At 39.6% G+C, this 19,764-nt stretch overlaps 1 protein-coding gene across 1 annotated transcript in view; it reads right to left on the bottom strand.

Annotated features, from left to right (window-relative positions):
- Nucleotides 1-2,724, bottom strand: part of LOC119896569 (serine protease 33-like) — a 25,393-nt gene extending 22,669 nt beyond the window's left edge. The window contains exon 1 of the mRNA XM_038710052.1: nucleotides 2,670-2,724. Coding sequence (XP_038565980.1) covers nucleotides 2,670-2,724 — 55 coding nt within the window. The remainder of the gene's footprint in view (nucleotides 1-2,669) is intronic.
- Between the last annotated feature and the right edge of the window lie 17,040 nt (nucleotides 2,725-19,764).

Here is a 19,764-nt window from a genome sequence, read left to right as displayed (position 1 = left end):
AGAGGTCCATACAGACTGAGCGTAGCTGTGCGGAGCAAATGATCATATATGAAACACCCTGCTCCATCTGGCTCCATGCGTCGTAGAACAGAGCCAGCTGTTCATAACGGAGCGTTCAGAACAGGAGGAAATCTGAGTTTTTTGCTTAAGAGATTTCTTTTAAATACTTTAACCTCATTATATTGTCCATGTTTAACATGAACATCTAACCACTGTAACATTGTAGTTAATCATAAAATATAGAAAACATAATATGTCTCCTTTGAAATGTCCCAATAATAGACAGACAGACAAAGTAAAAAAGTAAAAAAGTGAGCGTAGAAACGGTGACTTACCACTTAGTTGTGACTGAGACTCTGAAAACATAAAACAATGATACATTAATTGTGTATTTATATATACTGATATGTCTTAGCTATAGTTCACATAATTACTTTAATTGCATGCTTACAAAAAACTCAACTACAAGGACAGACTGAAAAGAATAAGAAAAGTTTTAAGGTGGCTTTAAGTTGCAGATTAACAAATTCAGTGCTTCTAATTTTCAAATCAAGCACAATTCAACTTAGCTTGCACTACACTAGATTTCTGGCTTGAAAAATATACACATAATACAAATGTATGAAAGATGTGGAATATTTTTAGGAATGTTGAAAAGCTGACACTAAACTACAGTGGTGGCTTTAATTTGCATGAAGAAGTATAAAGGACTAAAAAGACTGGGAAACGTGGGGAATGTTCTAAATAATCCAATTTTAAGCTTGAATAATCTCGTATTGCTAAAGTTTGTAATTATTTGTAGTATGAATGGGAATTCAACCTATAATGTTTGACAAATGTGGAGTATTTTAAGGTTTGGTTGGAGTTTGAAGTTACTAGATAACACTGATATAAACAACTTTTACTTTCAGATACAGTTATACACAGTACAACGCATGCAAAACTTCTGCATTTAACCCATCTGTGTAGGGGCCATTGTGCAGCATCCAGGAAGGAGCCAGGAGTACAGTGCCTTGCTCATGGGCACTTTACGCAATGGTCCGTGCTGCACTTGATTTGTTGACCCTTCAGTTCACAAGCAAAGTCCCTTTAGACTGAGCTGACGTCGCCCACATTAATAAAATACTTGAAAAAGACGTGTGTGTGTGTATATGCCCCACTGACCTTATTATCCCAGTTTAAGCATCCTGCAGTGCTTGCAGAGACACATACAATATGAACACACTTGTTTTTCCTTATACTGTATGGTCGGACTCCAGGTCATCCCTCGTTTGTTGTTAACATACAGTGACCATTGGGGGGGTTTATTTTGAAACTTTACTTACGTTACTGTCTGGGGACTGTTGTTTTGAAAAATAAGATCCATCCCTAGTTCCCTGTTAAGATGAAGTTACTCTACAGGGCCTATTTTTTTCATTTCCTGAGTTCCCTATTAAGTACAGTTACTGTCGGGGTCATTTTTAAAAATTAGGTCAATCTAATGTTGCCAGTTAAGAAACAATTACTTTGTGGGGCTTTTACTTTGGAAAACTAGGTTGAGCCTTATCTTCCTGTTTCCATAGAGACCATTGGGGGATTTTATTTTGAGAAGCCTTGCTCATCTTGACTCTCCTGTTATGATAAGGTTTCCACATTGGTTTTAACAGGGCGTAACTTTCATCACCTCAGAAAACAGAGAGAGAAGATTCACCTGGGGTGCCCTCAGCACACATGTAGGCATGACTGAAGTAAACTCTTTAAATGTGCATGTCACACCAATGATTAATCAGTTCATTTTAATTCAGTTATAAACCCCTGGACTTTAATAGCTCCTGTGTTTCAGAAGATTTTCTGCTCACGTCCAAAACGTTCTGCACATCTAAAATCTCTCCCACATATCTGTTTTCTCTTTGCAGAATAACTTGGTAATATTTAGAGACAAAATGTGTAATATTACGGGAATAAAATCACAATCTACTGAGAATAAAGTCATAATATTTCAACAAAATATTCCTGCCATGTACTCTGCTGTACATTAGCCTGAGGTTGTGCTGATTCTGGGGTCCCTGAAACTGTACTGTAAAAATTACAGCTTTATTAATCACAAGGTCATAATGCATGTCTCAAAGAATGAATGCAAATAGTGACTGTCAGGAAAAATAACATTTACATCACTCAGCTGCTTCCTGAATTCTTTTTATAATGATCTGCTAATTGGAAATTAATGTATGTTATTTCAATTTATACATCCAGGCTAAGTTTTAAATCAGTCTAAACAAAGCCATGAGTTCAGTGCAAAACTATTTTATTCCATTACGTTTATCTGATTTCTATAATTACTGCTCACATGCAGATTAATGTCTTTTTAAATTTGGCTAGTTTTGCCATTTAATTTTCTTTTCCACAAACATCTTAACAGATTACATAATGACTTTTAGATGTTAAAGAGTTTTAGAGAATTTCCTCATCCTGGACTTACTTTTTTTCTCCTTCTCTTGTAGATTTGATAATTTTCATAAATTGATGTAAATATTGTTTCAGTGCGACAGGATCTACTGAGCACTTTGGTTTTGTACATTTTAATTTCAATACAGGATCTGCACTTTCATGTAATACTGATTTATTTAACAACTTCTCTTACTTAATTAAAAGATTCTTGATCCTCTGTGCACAGTGAGGAGGGTTCTTACCTTGTGTCAGGAGAGTCAGCAGAGTTGCCACACAGATCACTTTGTAGAAAGCCATCGCTGCAAGTCCATATCATCAGAAATGCACCTGCTTTAATACCCTTCTTCTCTCCTCCCTCCCTCCCTCTCCCCCCTCCCTCTCTCTCCCTCCCTCTCTCTCTATCTTCCTCCAACTCCAGCCAAAATATTCATTGACACACCCAACATCTCACCTATCACCTGTTTCACAAAACATCAAAAATGTCATAAATGTACATTTACTCAAGTTCTGTTCTTAAGTATAATATTTGAGTACTTGAAAATTTCCTTTTCACCACCTGTAGTAACTAGTAATGCTTTTAGATTAAGATTTTATATTAAAAGCAAACATGATAAACCTTAAAAAATACAATGCGTTGTTACATATTAAACCTTTTTGTCTTTATGATAATTATAGCTTTATATGCTTTAAATCCATAATTACAAACCAGTTTGTCTGCCTTCTCTTTCTGTGGATCTGACACCTCACATATCTGTTAAGTTATGAATATGATTTGGATTGTGATATAAAAGATATTAATAGGCCCAAATACGTGAAAGCCTAAATCTTCCAAGCTGGGATTTTAGGGATCAGATCGCCTATTGGTGATCTCGAGTAGCCATAATTGGACGATATGAAAAACGAAGAGATTGCCCAACTCTAGTTGTAGCTGGACAAAGTGGATCTAATTTCAAATGCTTTATATCCTGCTGGGAAAAAACCCTGCACACATTTCAAATAATGAGAAATAAACTAGTCAAACAGGCTCAGGCTTCCTGTAAACAAATTAACTGGATTTATTGTAAGCCACATGCATCCATCACATTAAGAATGTTTCTAGGGTTTGTAAAGCTAACAAGAAAAAAATAGCCATTAAATAGGACTTTCTGAAAAAGTGCTTGGATCCTTTACTTAAGTAAAATTACCAACGTAAAACAATGTAAAAATTCACCATTACAAGTGAAAATCGTGTTTTGATTCAGTGAACTTCTGTGAGATTTCTGTTATCAGAGCACTGTGCCATATATTTAATAGAAAGATATCTAGTGTGTACAGCTGACCACACAGTACACAGGCTTTTGAATACATACGTGGCTACCAGTATATAAGTGTGTTCAGTCTTGTTTTATGCAGTCTGTGGTTCAGTGTCAACAAACAGTAAAGCCCTGAGATGTAAAAAATCAAAACTCCAAAATCACTAAATATATTTGTTCATGAAGTCACCTGTCTGTCACGAGGAACAACAGAACGACTGTGGGAATGTTACAGTGGGTAACTCATGATGATCTGGTTTACAATGTATTTAATTTAGCCTAATTCATTTTATCAGTGTGCTGCCTGTCTGACTGGAATACTAGAAAAAAAATATGTGGTGGAACATCTCAATCACAATTAATTAGGTTAAAAGGCAACAGGTTTTAAAAATGATTGGATATAAAAAGATCATCTCTTCAGTCTTTCTGAAGTGAAGGGATTACCACTCTGTGAAAGACTGCGCTGGCAAAGAGTGCAAAATTAAGTATGATGATTTTCACTGTAAAATTGCAAATAACCTGGGGATTCTGTACATCAAAGCATTATAAGATTCATAGAGTCGGAAGAAATCTCAGGACACATAGGTCAAACAATATTGAATGCTGTGATCTTCGGGTCTTCAGACAGCACTGCATCAGAAACAGACACGATTCTGAGGAACATTTTCAAAAACCATTGTCTGTGAACACAGTTCGTCACTGCATCCAAAAATGTAACTCTACCATGCCGAGGAAACTGTATGTAAACCAGATCCAGATACACCACCACCTTCTGTGGGCCTGAGCTCATTTAAGATGACTGAGGCGAAGTGGAAAACTGCATTGTGGTCTGACAAGTCAAAATTTGTGTCCACACGCGCCACCAGCTAAGCCTGATGAATTACAATGGAAGGACTCGAGGAAGTGGTTCCCCAATCACATGCAGCTGACTGCACCCTGTGTGTGATCCCAGAATAGGACAAAGAGGGTGATGTTTACAGGAAATTTGTTAGAAGAATGTGTAAGTAATTCCTGTTAAACCTTCTCCACACACCATCAACATGGCTGACCTGTTTGAGGTGTCACTCAAAAAAGAATCATTAGAAGGAATGAAACCTGTTTTGATTTTGTGTCCACAGTGCATTGAACTGAAACAGCACATCTTTTATTGCTATCAGTTCAGCTGTAGTGTGTTTTTATCTTCATGTTTCAAACAAGCGTCAGATATGCCACGTTCTCTTCCTCTGCCTCTACAACCACGACCTCTCAGGGGGTGCTTCTCAGGTGGTTGGTTTCTCCCACTGGCTCCCGGTTCTTGCGAGCCTGTGTGTGCTGTGGATTTCTGTGAGTCTGCTGCGAAAAAATCTGCTTTTATTCTCTGTAGCAGTGATGCAAATCCTTCACCTCCATTTTGGATCCGAGAAAAATGGGTTTTTTGTGTGGTGGAGGACTAAGAGTGACAGGTTCTGGGGGGGTGGACCGGGTCCAGATCAGGACCTGGTTTGACACAATAAGATGCAGAAATGTTTAAAGATGCTGTCCCTGCCTTTTTCCCTGTCCCTGAGAAGTGCTTCCTTTAAACAATCTGCTGTCCAGTCTGTTTTAGGTTATCTCTTTTCATTGTCTTTTTTTTGTAAACTTACTCTTTAAAGTTTCTGATTGTCTGAGACTAAAAGCTGCCTGTTACTGGAAAGCCACACTCTTTTACCCAAATGTCCAGTTGGTATGTGCTTCGATTACCATGGTTGTTAATCATGTAATTAATATTAGGAGCATTTATTATTGAAGGGTCTTGTTCCTACTTACTGTTATTTGAACCTATTTTCCGTAGTGTTTAAATAACCCCAGAATGTAATAAAGAATGAACCTTTTAGGGTTTTTTCTTTTAAATTTAGAATAAGCTGTCTCTTGTTTAAAATTTTGGAGGTTTGTTTAAGTGTTATGAGGACCTTGAAGCCGGGAGCCAGTCGCAATTCATTCACATAAGGCTGTTTTCAATTCTCACTAAACACATTCAGCATTCAACAATACTGTATATTTACTTTGTATTCACCTAGAATAGCAACCTTAAGTAAAATAATGTTTTTTAAAAATGTGTTTTATATTTTTTTATTGTGAGTCCTATGACTCACACTCTCTATTTTACTGTGGGTCCCAGACCCAAAAGAACTGTGCAACAGTAGGTCCCAGACCTATAAGAAATCCACCGTCCCACAGTGATTTCTTGACTAGTACTTTTAACACAAAGCTTTGCTGATTCACACTGCGGCCCCAGGCCCGACCTGCTGACACATCTGTCATGACATGACTGACCTGTTTGAGGTACCAATATATACATTATATATATATATATATATAAATAAAGATGCCACACATCTGATAGTTCACCCAAAGACAGATTTTTGATGATTTGTTGATTTTGATGATGTGTGATACAATATACACTCTAACAAGAAGCACTTAAAGGTAATAAACCTGTTTTTGATTTTGTTTCCACAGTGAGTTGGCTGAAAATCTTGTTCATTAATAACCTAATGATCTGCAGTCCATCACAAGAAGCATGCAAATTTGACACCATTGTGATGCTATTTTTTCCCCCACAACAGCCACAAGGCTAGTCTTTCTAAATTTGTATTTGCTCAAACACAAGCGACATATCTTTGACATGTGATCACAGCAGAAGGCAAATCTCTCTCCAAACAGTATCCTATCTGATTTAAAACCAATAATCATACACAAAAATAGAAAAAGTTGATGAGCTTTGAAGGAAAGACGTCATATTGTAGACAGTGAATCCCAAATTACTCTCTTCCATGATTCATGCTAAAAATCTGACAGAGCTTTCACTGACTAAAAGGGCTATTTACAATATGTCCTATACAGGAACTACTAGAACCTGACCTACTGTACCTTTTTACTCAGTTAGTTGACCAAAGAGACAGTTATATGATGTGTAATAAACATTTGCAGTGTGTTCACATATTTAGAGAAATTACATCATAAATCATGAGTGTTTCTGAAAAAATGTATCTATGGGCTGATATTTGTGTCAGTGGAAACTATTCTATTATAACTGCATTAAAAAAACTCAATTGAACAGCATAATTTGAATTTGTACTGTTTAACCTGAATAACTACTGAAAAACTGAATCTGTATAGTTTCATTAGGAATTGAATTTATTAGTTAACTGATTTCCAATAAACTTGAAACTCACTGCAATATTGTGAAACTCAATTCAGTTGCACTTGAAACTGTATTTGAGCCTCGCTAAAAATAAAACTCTATCAATTCAAATTTGGTTCTCTCAATTCAATTGCAATCCACAAGATTCACTTTCAAGGTCAGCGACACCTGAAGGTCTTTGAGGAATAGCAATTGAGTGCAGATGCAGATGGGTATTGCTACTCGGTACCTTTGTGGTATCGACCGAAACAGCCCGGTATCAAATAGAATCGAAACGTCTCCAGTCAAACCATTACTTCATTCAATAAATTTGTAACCACATTGCCGTAAATTACTATTTGTATGGTTTTGCTTGCAGCCAAACACACAAGCAACACAAAGTAAGAAGACAAGAGCATGCCTGCACCATAAACTATATAAAAAAAGGAGTGCATGTGCCAAGTGCATGTGTGATTTTAACAACTTCTCACCTTCTGTTTGAAAGGGTGCCACTGGTTAAGCCTGTTGAATTGAAATGAAAGGATTCGAGGAAGTCGGGCTAAAAGAATGTTGAATTAGTCCCTGTCATAGATCTATTAAACCTTATCATTAAACATTCCAGTTCAGTGGGCATGACATCAGTATAAGTATGACATGGGCCTGAAAAAAGATGCCACACATCTGAATGTTCACCAAAAGTCAGATTTTTGATGAGTTGTTGATTCTGATGATGTGTGAGACAATAGAACAAGAATCAAGAATACCTTGAAGACTTTCCTGCATTCTGATTAATTTTTCTGCACCAGTTTATGGTGAAAATGTTTTTATTTATGTAAAGAGAAACACAAAATTTTGCTGGCAGGTGACAATTCAAACTCTTCAGCCTAACTATAACAGTATGTAAGTCAGTGCAGCTCTCAGTCATTCTGTGCTGCTATCAGATCTGTTTCTTCTGTAGATCAATTTAATATCATCCCTGCTGATTCATGATTTAGTCTTCTCTCCTCTCTTGTGTCTTTGTTTGGGGGAGTAACCTCTTTAAATGTGATTGTGGCACCTTTTCACCTCAATAATAAATTATTTAATTTCAATTTAGTTAGAATGGACTTCATTAGCTCCTGTGTATCAACAGCCTTCTGCTCATGTTCAAAACTTTCTGCACATCTGTGTTCTCTGACATGTCCAGAAAAAAGTCACAATATTACCAGACTAACGTACTAACGTAATGAGAAGGCCACCTGCCCTTTACGCTACGGCGCATTACGTTTTTGACCCGCTGGTAGTAACGTTATCCCCTTCAGACCGTTTGACAGATGCAGTTTGGGACTGCATGCTGCATGTGAAACCGAAAGTAAATGAAACACTTCTGATCAGGCAGAAATCTGACCACAAATCCACACACGTTAACTTCAGCAGCTCATTAAGCGCTCACAATCTCAAACTGAGCTAGGCTGTGCTTCAGTTTTTAAATGTTCATGTTGCAAAACTGTACCTGAAGTTATCACTCGTCACAGCGTGAGTGGTGTGGTTGAGTTGATGACTATCAGGGCGTACGCCGGTGTTGCATCAGTTGGGTGTAGTTGATTCGCTCTGTGAGTCTCAGTCAGTTATAATTACATTTGTATTTCACTGCGTGAGAAAATTAATGTGTGGCTTGACAGCATGTGAAAAATGTCAGTCTTGCCAGAAATATTTTTACTTGACGAGAAACAACCGGAGTGGACAAAGAAACATGACGTTAGGTCGCAAAAAAAGTTCAACTAGATTTAGACTCGAAGATTTGGCCGGAGCAATTACACCACGGGAGGTAAAATGACAAACTGGTGAAGAGTGGAGGAAGAGTGTTTCACTGGTTGATTGCTTGATGAGCCACAGGTGCAAGATGCTGCAGGCGGTGATGAGCCTTGAAGAATATGGCATGGTGCAGCTACATATGTTTTTTTTTTTTTTCATACTATGCACCCTGTGCATGGAAGCAGAGAGATTTCAAATTAGTGACTAGATGATACATTTAAAAAAGTGTCAAAGAATGTCGTGAAGGAGGCAGGATGTTTTTCTTTTGTTGCAAAGATTCTAGAAAGAATTGTGTCCAAACAGCTGCTCACTGTACTGGAAAATAACAAAATATTTGACAAGTTTCAATCTGATTTCAGGAAGTACCACAGCACCGAGACTGCCCTGCTTAAAGTCACCCATGACCTTTTAATGTCTGCTGATGAAGGTATGTGCTCAGTCCTGGTACTCCTGGACCTTAGCGCTGCTTTTGACACCATTGATCACAACATCATGATGAAACAGGCTGAGGCACTGGGTGGGGATCTCTGGTACTGCCCTAAAATGGTTTTCATCCTACCTGTCAAATAGGAAGTTTTGCGTGTCTGTAAACAACTATGTCTCTTCGTTCTGTCCAGTTAAATATGGTGTGCTTCAGGGGTCGGTCTTAGGACCCATTTTGTTTTCCTTGTATCTGCTTCCCCTTGGACATATTATCCATTTGCTGAAGACACACAAATATACTTGCCCGTCAGATCCACAGACCCTGGAATGCTGAGTTCACTTAACAACTGCCTTTGTGAAGTTAAAAAATGGATGTCAAATAATTTCCTCTAGCTGAACTCAGACAAAACAGAAATCCTGGTCATCGGGTCTCAGCAGATGGCAAATCAAATACTGCCATCTGCTGGTTCCCTAGCAAATCACATTAAGCCTGTTGCAAAGAACCTTGGTGTTTGGTTTGATAGTAATTTAAATTTCGAGCAGCACACCACAAAGCTTGTTCAATCATGTTTTTATCACCTTAGAAATATAGCAAAAATTCCATCTATGTTAACTGTTAATGACACTGAGACCATTTTACACGCCTTCATCTCATCATGCCTGGATTATTGCAACAGCCTTTTCACCTGTTTAACCCAAAAATCTATTGATTGACTCCAGACTGTCCAGAACTCAGCTGCCAGGCTTTTAACCAGAACAAAGAAATATGACCACATTACTCCTATTTTAGCTTCATTACACTGGCTCCCAGTATGCTTTAGAATTGACTTTAAAATTCTATTGATCACTTTTAAAGCTCTTCATGGCCTCTCGCCTTGTTATATTTCTGAACTTTTAGTCCCATACACACCAGCACGTACCTTGAGATCCTCGGGCAGAGGTCTGTTCCAGAGTCTCGACTGAAAACTAAAGGGGGACAGAGCGTTTGCTGTCAGGGCCCCGAGGCTCTGGAACAGCCTGCCCGAGGAAATCAGGTCGGCTGAGTCAGTGAACTCTTCTTAAAACATACTTTTAAAGGAGAGCCTTTCCCGATCTTATTTGACTTTATTTTATCCCTTTTATTTTATTTATTTTATATTTATCTTAAACGTGTATTTTAGTCTTTTCAATGTTTTCATGCTTTTATCTTGTATTGTTTTTGTATTATTGTCTTTTGGGTATTATTGTCTTTACACTTGTTAAAGCACTTTGTAACTTGTTTTTATTATTATTTGAACTCTTTTAAGAATAACGCCGCCGGATCGCTAGTTGGCATCGTTTATGGTCGGAACTACGACGGTATCTGATCCTCTTCGACCTTCCAACATTCGTTCTTGATTAATGAAAAGAGGCAAGGGCTGGGACAGACGATAGCTCGCCTTGCCGCGGACCATCAGCTCAAATCTGAGATCCAACTACGAGCTTTTTAACTGCAGCAACGTTAAGAAACACTGTTGGAGCTGGAATTACTGCAGCTGCTGGCACCAGACTTGCCCTCCAATGAATCCTCGTTAAAGAATTTAAAGTGTACTCATTCCAATTACAGGCCCTCGAAAGAGTCCTGTATTGTTATTTTTCGTCACTACCTGCTCAAATCGGGAGTGGGTCATTTGTGCGCATGCAGCCTTCCCAGATGTGGTAGCTGTTTCTCAGTAATCGAAGCCTGATTCCCCGTTAGCCGTGGTCACCATGGCAGGCACAGAAAATACCAAGTCTATGGGGCAGACATTCGAATGAGATGTCACCACCACAAGGGCCAGCGATCAGGTCAAGGAAATATAGAGTCATCAAAGCGGCCGGGGCACCCCGAGCGGCACCCTAAATGGGTTTTGGGTCTGATAAATGCACGCATCCCCGGAGGTCAGCGCTCGTTGGCATGTATTAGCTCTAGAATTGCCAAATTTATCCAAGTAACATTAGAGAGATCAAAGGAGCCTAACTGATTTAATGAACCATTCACAGTTTCACTGTACCGGCCATGTGTAATCTTTGAGACAAGCATATGCTACTGGCAGGATTAAATTCAGCGGGTTGCCATATAGGCAAAAATCTATGACTACTTCCGCAAGGTTCATTGGTGAAAAAAACTTTGGCGCCCCTGGTAGACCAAACTGTAGCCCTGGTACACCGTTTGGTGGCCCAGGTACTCCACCGTGCTCCCCTGGTAGACCACTCGATGGCCCTGGTACTCTGCCTGGTGACCAGGACTCAGTCACAGATGACTCCCCGGGTTGGATAAACTGACGACCAGAAGCCCTGTCACCTCTGGAAGCCATATGGTGAAGCTGGTGAAAAAACTTGTCAAAGTTTCACTCCCTGAGTTTGCTCAAAAATATGACCAATGAGCATTGTTCATTGGTGAAATACAAAGTCAGAATTTCGGCCTCAAAATGAAAAACAATTCAACATAAATTAATAAAAATAAAAGATGAGGAGATAATATTAAAGTGACGAATGGAAAAAAATTCAGATAAATTACAGGCTTTTCGCAGTTTCAGATTAGCTTCATTCGGCCTTTTTCTCTCCTGCCTCTGCCTGACCCCAGACACCTTGGAGGGGCCAGCAGGCTGACTGCAGCCGAGCTTGCTTCTCAAACTTGGTTAAATCATGTAAAATGAACAAATTCAATAAATCTAAGAAAACACAGGGAAGGGTAGATGAAAAATTATCCACATGAAGCAACTGGGAGCCAGGCGTGGATCTGTGTAGTCTAGGCTTGACCCTTGGCTTGTTGTGGGAGAAATACAGCCAGCTGGAGACGTGGCACCTTCCTTAGATGTTGAACCAGGGAAGGCTTCATGCTCTGGGGCAAAGACATCCAGCTGGGGAGGGGGCACCTTCCTTGGATGTGGAGTTCGAGAGCCCACAATTATGACTTAGTCATAATTTTAGAATTAGAATTCAAAAGCTTGGCTCAAGGGTTGACTTTTATTAGATCGCAGCGGGGGAGCTGCTCTGATGCGAATGAAACCCTGACCCAGAATCAGATCGTCTGCAAGTGATTTAGCAACCGAAATTCCGGGGCACTATGGTATCGTTACATCTAGGCGGGATTCTGACTTAGAGGCGTTCACTCATAATCCCCCAGATGGCATTGGGGGATGGCTCCTCAGCCAAGCACATACACCAACCTGCGGGTCCTCTCATACTTAGCCTGATTATTATTGCAACAACACATCATGAGTAAGGTAAAAAAAACCTGTTTCATGATGGTCTAAATCCAGCTCACATTCCCTATTAGTGGGTGAACAATCCAACGCTTGGTGAATTCTGCTTCACAATGATAGGACATGCTGACATCGAAGGATCAAAGGCCCTTCTGCTCCATGTGAGGTTTCTGTCCTCCATGAGCTCGCCTTAGGACACCTGCGTTACTGTTTGACTGGTGTACCGCCCAGGTCAAGCTCCCCACTTGCCACTGTCCCTGCGGTCCAGTAATCATCACGAGACCCCACCATCCCCCTTGTTTTCCAGCTGACCGCCAGCCAGAGGGTGGAGGAACCCTACACCACCAGTTAACACAGAAAGTCCCTCAGCACATCAAGTTAGTACAGAAGAGCTCTCTACAAATGACTCCCTACAGCCTACTGTGACACCCATTTCGGTCACAACCTTGTTGTTACATGAGGGCCATAAGTACATTGTCCCAGGATATGCGAGCAGGATACCAACCTGGCCTGGCAGCACCTGCAAGCTGCCCCATCTTTATTCTGACCTTGGGATAGGAACTCCTTAGTGGGGTCCAACGAAGGTTAAAATCAAGGGCAACTGGACTTGGTTGAAGATACTGGAAGACGTTTCGTTCCTCATCCGAAGAACTTCTTCAGTTCTGGTATGTTTTCCGCTCTGTGGTGCAGTGTTCTCATGACCCCTTGCTTGTGCTCCAGTGGGTGGTGTGAATCGAAGAGTAGGTATTGGTCTCTGTGTGTGGGTTTTCTGTAAACACCAATCTGCAGGCTCCTGTCCTCTTCAATGTGTACAGCCCAGTTTCCCAGGGTTGGCAGTCGTTCCCTCAATGGGCTGCTCAACAACACCAGATCATCCGCGAATGCCAGTGTGGTGATGGATTGACCCTCAAACCACATGCCATTTACTTCATCTTCCAAGGCCTGGAGAAGGGGGTCCATGGCCAGGTTGAATGCCAACCTTAATGTTGATAGGGGAGGTTTTATCTCCGTTGCTACCAACCCTCGTCACGCAGTTCACATATGAGTTTTTGATTAACTCAGTGATGTGGCGGTCCACCTTTATCTGTTCCAGAGCACACAGGATATGCTCATGGGAGATGGAGTCAAATGCCTTTGAATCCACAAAAACCACTGGCAGTGAGGCTCCTTGCTCCCTCGAGTGTCTGATAATTCCGTGCAGAATCATCAAGTTGTCCACGCACCCACTCGAGGATGCCAGAAAGCCCCTTTGCCTAGGATTCAAGGGACAGGCTCAGTTTAGCCTCATCGTCATGATCCGTTGATGTCTCGGAACTCAGCTGCATCCCGTGATTTTGGCTAAGTAAGCAAGGTAACGTTAGCTGCGGCTATTTACCAGATATGTTACAGAACATCAAAGCCACGGGTAGTTCTTCTAGACTAACATTAATGTTATATTAGTGCACTTTTTGTATTAGGATTCACCACTCACCAGATATTAATGATGAAGCAGCTTCCAGGTCAGCAGACAGATGGACGATCCCTCAGATCTAGCAAATGTGCACTCATAAAGCTGCACTGCCCGCACTGAGAACTACAACCGAAGAGTCTGTGTAAAACATCACACAAAACATAAGTGCCAACTTAACGCACCCTGTCCAGTCCTGAAGAGTCTGATGTGAAAGTTTCAAGAAAAGGTTTCTGTTATCTGATGTTAAACTAAATATTGTTCATTCAAATCAAAGGCAGTCCTTCATTTCAAAATGGAGGTTGGTGGTGGTTTCCACAGTCAGTTAGTATTAGTGTATTTAGATTTACAGTAATATTTTCCCAGAATGCATTGAGAATCTACAGTAACATACTGTACACCACTTATACAGTAAGGAACTGTTGAAAATACAGTAATAATACTGTGAAAACAACAAGATGTACAGTAACATACGGTACACCACTTATACAATTAGGGAACTGTTGAAAATACAGTAATAATACGGTAAAAACAACAGGATGTACAGTAACATACTGTATAACTCTTATACAGTAAGAAACTGTTGGAAATACATTAATACTACTGTGAAAACAACAAAAATCATTTATAGTGCAGCTGCCAGAAACTCCACAGTTGTCATAGTCTACTTGTATTTGTACTGCGATGGCACGGTTCAATCTTGGTGGTGCCCCTAGGGACATTATTCAGAATTACCATACATATACATGTACTTTTCCTCTCTCATACACATATGAAACCAAATTCATTCACATACTATACTATACTCTCCAACTGAAACGCTCTCACACACATACAACTGAAACGCTGAACAGGAAGGCATTTCAGTTAAACAGGAAGGCATTTCAGTTGAACAGGAAGGTATTTCATTTAAACAGGAAGGCATTTCAGTTGAACAGGAAGTTGTTTAAATAAAAGCACACATCTCACAATACAAGCGAACAACTGTTGATCATACAACGGTATTATGTTTATTGCTTCTGACAAGCATCGGCACACAGTTTGATTTCTTCCAAAGTATATGCTCAATTACAAACTAATCAGATGGGTCGGCTTTAGCCCACTGCTAGTTATCAAATGCCAGCACACCAGCACTGGGAGGCGCCATAGGGAGGCGCACTCTGACCAGACAGACTCCTGACAGAGCTAGAGAAGGAGAAAAGAAATGCAGAGCTAGAGAAGAAAGAGCCAAATGTGACATTCACTAAGAAGTTACATAAAAAAAGAATTATCTGTACACTGAATAGTTTTGAAGCTCTATAGATGGTGTCATTTATTGTGACCTTGTGAGTTGGTCTTGTGGATATTACATGTTTGTTGGCTTACTGTATAGTGTGTAGTGAGGCAAAAGGGTGAAAAACTGATAGAAAGCACATATTTGCTACAAGTGCATTCGATCAGCTGATTGTTTATTTTTGCTCTGTGTGGGCTACTTGCATGAGAATACCTCAGTTGGCAACATTGCAATTAATGATACATCTAGTGGGGTTCATAATTTCTCAGCCAGCAGGTCATTCTTTGTTTAAGCACTTTACCCAGTTTTGTTTGGATTTGTGCTCATTCTCTTGTCTTTAAACTAGATTACTGTACATGAGAGCAGCAAACAAGGCACTCTTCAACACCTTCTCTGGCTCTAGTGTAAGGCTCTTATGTTATCTTCAAGGATAAGGTACAATGTTAAAAAACTGCATAACTATTTCGTCTTCTGACCTTTTCTGACCAAGGTCAGAACACGAAACAGTATTTTCACTTTTCAACTTATACTAGACTGCTCTCCCTTAGCAAAAGAGTTAAGCTTTAATATTCAATGTTTTGTCTTTGTTGCATGATGAGCTGGTTCTTTCAACTGACAATCAGAATGTAAAATGAACATTTTCAGTCAGTATATTTATAATACAATATATTTAGAATTTATTGCAATGGGAACCATAAACCATTTTTTTAATGGACATAAAACACAGATGTTTAAAACTACAGTGGACGATGAGGAGATCCAGTGCCGCCTTTCCTAGCAGGGAGTGGGAAAAGAAGTAGAGAAGGCCTTTTAATGCCTTAATAGGCCAAAAAAGTGGAAATAATAACTATGGCTACCATTATGCAAGCAAAATAGCTCGTTACTACATTTAACTTAACATTAGCTTACCATTGACTTATTAAAAGAAAGACTATAATCAAGTGACATTCAAATTATTGACTCATAACTAAAGTTATGTGAAAATCTGAATTCAGGTTTAATTGATTTGCTTCAAATAGTTTGTTAGACATTTAACAGTTAGAACTTAGTTTAAAGCTGATTCACGTTTAGACAATTGTGGTGTCGCAAACCACATTTACAGTAAATACTTAGAATCATTAAGGCATTTTAAATCTTATGTATAATGTCAATAACATATAAATCATTATTTAAAGTTTTATAGCTTTAATGTTAACTTACCAGAAGTGCAAGCTGGGATCATTGGCTGGGACCAACCATAGAATTGCACTTGTATGTGTGTCAGGTTTTCATTTGTGTGTGTGTGTGGGAACATTTCAGTTGTGTGTGTGCGAGTGTTTCAGTTGTGTGTGTGAGAGCGTTCCAGCTGTGTGTGTGTGAAGGTAATATTTTCAGTTGTGTGTGTGAGAGCGTTTCAATTGTGTGTGTAAAGGTAATATTTTCAGCTGTGTGTGTAAAGGTAATATTTTCAGCTGTGTGTGTGAGAGTGTTCCAGCTGTGTGTGTGAAGGTAATATTTTCAGTTGTGTGTGTGAGAGCATTCCAGCTGTGTGTGTGAAGGTAATATTTTCAGCTGTGTGTGTGAGAGCGTTTCAATTGTGTGTGTGTGTGTGAAGGTAATATTTTCAGTTGTGTGTGTGAGAGCGTTTCAGCTGTGTGTGTGTGTGAAGGTAATATTTTCAGTTGTGTGTGTGAGAGCGTTCCAGCTGTGTGTGTGAAGGTAATATTTTCAGCTGTGTGTGTGAGAGCGTTTCAATTGTGTGTGGGTGAAGGTAATATTTTCAGCTGTGTGTGTGAGAGCGTTCCAGCTGTGTGTGTGAGAGCGTTCCAGCTGTGTGTGTGAAGGTAATATTTTCAGTTGTGTGTGTGAGAGCGTTCCAGCTGTGTGTGTGAGAGCGTTTCAATTGTGTGTGGGTGAAGGTAATATTTTCAGCTGTGTGTGTGAGAGCGTTCCAGCTGTGTGTGTGAAGCGTTCCAGCTGTGTGTGTGAAGGTAATATTTCAGTTGTGTGTATGAGAGCGTTCCAGCTGTGTGTGTGAAGGTAATATTTTCAGTTGTGTGTGTGAGAGCGTTCCAGCTGTGTGTGTGAGAGCGTTCCAGCTGTGTGTGTGAAGGTAATATTTTCAGTTGTGTGTGTGAGAGCGTTCCAGCTGTGTGTGTGAAGGTAATATTTTCAGTTGTGTGTGTGAGAGCGTTCCAGCTGTGTGTGTGAAGGTAATATTTTCAGTTGTGTGTGTGAGAGGGTTTCAGCTGTGTGTGTGAAGGTAATATTTTCAGCTGTGTGTGTGAAAGCGTTCCAGCTGTGTGTGTGAAGGTAATATTTTCAGTTGTGTGTTCACACGCTGTGTGTGTGAAGGTAATATTTTCAGTTGTGTGTGTGTGAGAGCGTTTCAGCTGTGTGTGTGAAGGTAATATTTTCAGCTGTGTGTGTGAGAGCGTTCAGCTGTGTGTGTGAAGGTAATATTTTCAGTTGTGTGTGTGAGAGCGTTCCAGCTGTGTGTGTGAAGGTAATATTTTCAGTTGTGTGTGTGAGAGCGTTTCAGCTGTGTGTGTGAAGGTAATATTTTCAGCTGTCTGTGTGAGAGCGTTCCAGCTGTGTGTGTGAGAGCGTTCCAGCTGTGTGTGTGAAGGTAATATTTTCAGTTGTGTGTGAGAGCGTTTCAGCTGTGTGCGTGAAGGTAATATTTTCAGTTGTGTGTGTGAGAGCGTTTCAATTGTGTGTGTGTGTGAAGGTAATATTTTCAGTTGTGTGTGAGAGCGTTTCAGCTGTGTGTGTGAAGGTAATATTTTCAGCTGTGTGTGTGAGAGCGTTCCAGCTGTGTGTGTGAAGGTAATATTTTCAGTTGTGTGTGTGAGAGCGTTCCAGCTGTGTGTGTGAAGGTAATATTTTCAGTTGTGTGTGTGAGAGCGTTCCAGCTGTGTGTGTGAAGGTAATATTTTCAGTTGTGTGTGTGTGAGAGCGTTTCAGTTGTGTGTGTAAAAGCATTTTACTTGTATGTGTGTGAGCTTTTCAGTATAGTATGTGAATGAGTTTGGTTTCATATGTGTATGTCAGATGCTGAATAATGTCCCTAGGGGCACCTCATACAATCTGGTTAGTCTATCTAATGATGGACCCAGTTCAGCACACAGATCCAAGAGCACAGCCCTCAGGAATCTACAATTCTTTAATGCTATTTGATGTTAACTTGGATTTTTACTCGCTCACTCATTCATCTTCAGTCGCTTATCCTGTGTACATCGTCACAGATCTTGGATTTTTCATCCAGGCCTTATGCTGGCAGCTCATGAGAATCCATGCAAAAGGCGCGTCTCACTCTCTCTGACAAAATGTTTAACAATTGAAAAATATTAAGTCATGGAAAACACCTGGATAGTGAGACAAAAGTAAAATGTCCTAGAAAAGTATTTAAACTGTATGTGGGGGTTGCTCAGTTATGTTGCGGCAGCGTTGTGAACACACTCCGAGTCACGTAGCACAGTTTGAGTAAGTTGATTTATCCTCCAAAGGTAAATGTTAATCACTGCTAACTGTTAAGAGTGGTAGTTTTTATAAGATCAGTGTTTTCATTTTAACTTGTTAACAGTTGAATAATGTTTACATGTTTAGTTCAGTTTCTGCAGATGATGTGTCTGCCAGCTTGATTTCCCTGCAAAGGTTTAAGGTTTGAGTTCCAACTTTGGCAAGGAGCAATTTCAAACGTGTTGATGAGAAAGTTGGACAAGAATGAAGCCAGGGTCAAAACAATAGGCAGCTGTGGCTCAGGAGGTAGAGTGGGTTGCCCGGAAGTCGCCTGGAATCGGAAGATTGGCGAGTCAATGCCCGGCTCCTCTAGGCTGCATGTTCAAGTGTCCTTGTACTGAACTCCAAATTGCCCCTGTTGTGTAGCATGGATAGGGTGACAAAATACTACTAATAAAATTAGCCTGCCCTTAGCCACACATGTAATTGTATAAGTAATGTAATAGTGCTTCAAATTATAATGAAGTAATTACTGAATAAGCAGTTGTAGTGACTTTTGTTTGAACAAGAAAAATGAAAATATTGTTTTGCAACTCATAATGCATGCATTCACACACTAATTTGTAGATTTGGACATTTTCTCTATATGTTCACATTTTTTGATATGAGTGTGTGAATGTGTTTTGCACCATATTCACTTCAGCAACTGCAGCAAAAATGTGAGCGTACTTTGATTTGTTAAATGTTTTTATTTTGATACACGTGTGTGGCTGCAAAAACACTAACCGCAGCCTCCAAAATGACCATACAGTTGAATCAACACGCCCCTAAAACAGTTTCAACACAAACAGATTATAACCATCATGAACAAGGATTTACTGCAGGACATTTGGATTACACTGCATTAGTTGAGTTCATACATGTGCTCAAAGCCGACACAAAGAATTTCCATAAATTAAAGAACAGATTATTATGAAATAAAATCAAAGGGGTTAATTATTCAGCACTTTCACATCTACAGGACAGTTGTTTGCCACGGCAAAGCTTGACTAGACTAAAAATTGACATTTATCTTTCAAACCAAATTATTATCAATGTAAAGTTTAGTTTAACAATTTTTAGAGCAAATATTGCATGTTATAGATATAATTTAGATATAATTGTACATTAAGGTACACTAGCTCCAATAGGTAGATGATGGACATGTGTTCCTCTGACCTCTAAAGTATGCTCCTTTAAGTTATTTTCAATCCATTTATAAATGACTGTAGGAAATTACATGACAGCATTAGTTTAATCCTATCTACAGTGTAATCAAT

The sequence above is a fragment of the Micropterus salmoides genome, unplaced genomic scaffold (genome assembly GCF_014851395.1).
Source record: "Micropterus salmoides isolate LMB-PRFRI ecotype aquatic unplaced genomic scaffold, ASM1485139v1 Ms_hic_scaffold_10, whole genome shotgun sequence".
Taxonomy (NCBI): Eukaryota; Metazoa; Chordata; class Actinopteri; order Centrarchiformes; family Centrarchidae; genus Micropterus; species Micropterus salmoides.
The sequence above is the reverse complement of the archived record's forward strand: the minus strand, read 5'-3'. Positions and strand labels throughout refer to the sequence as shown.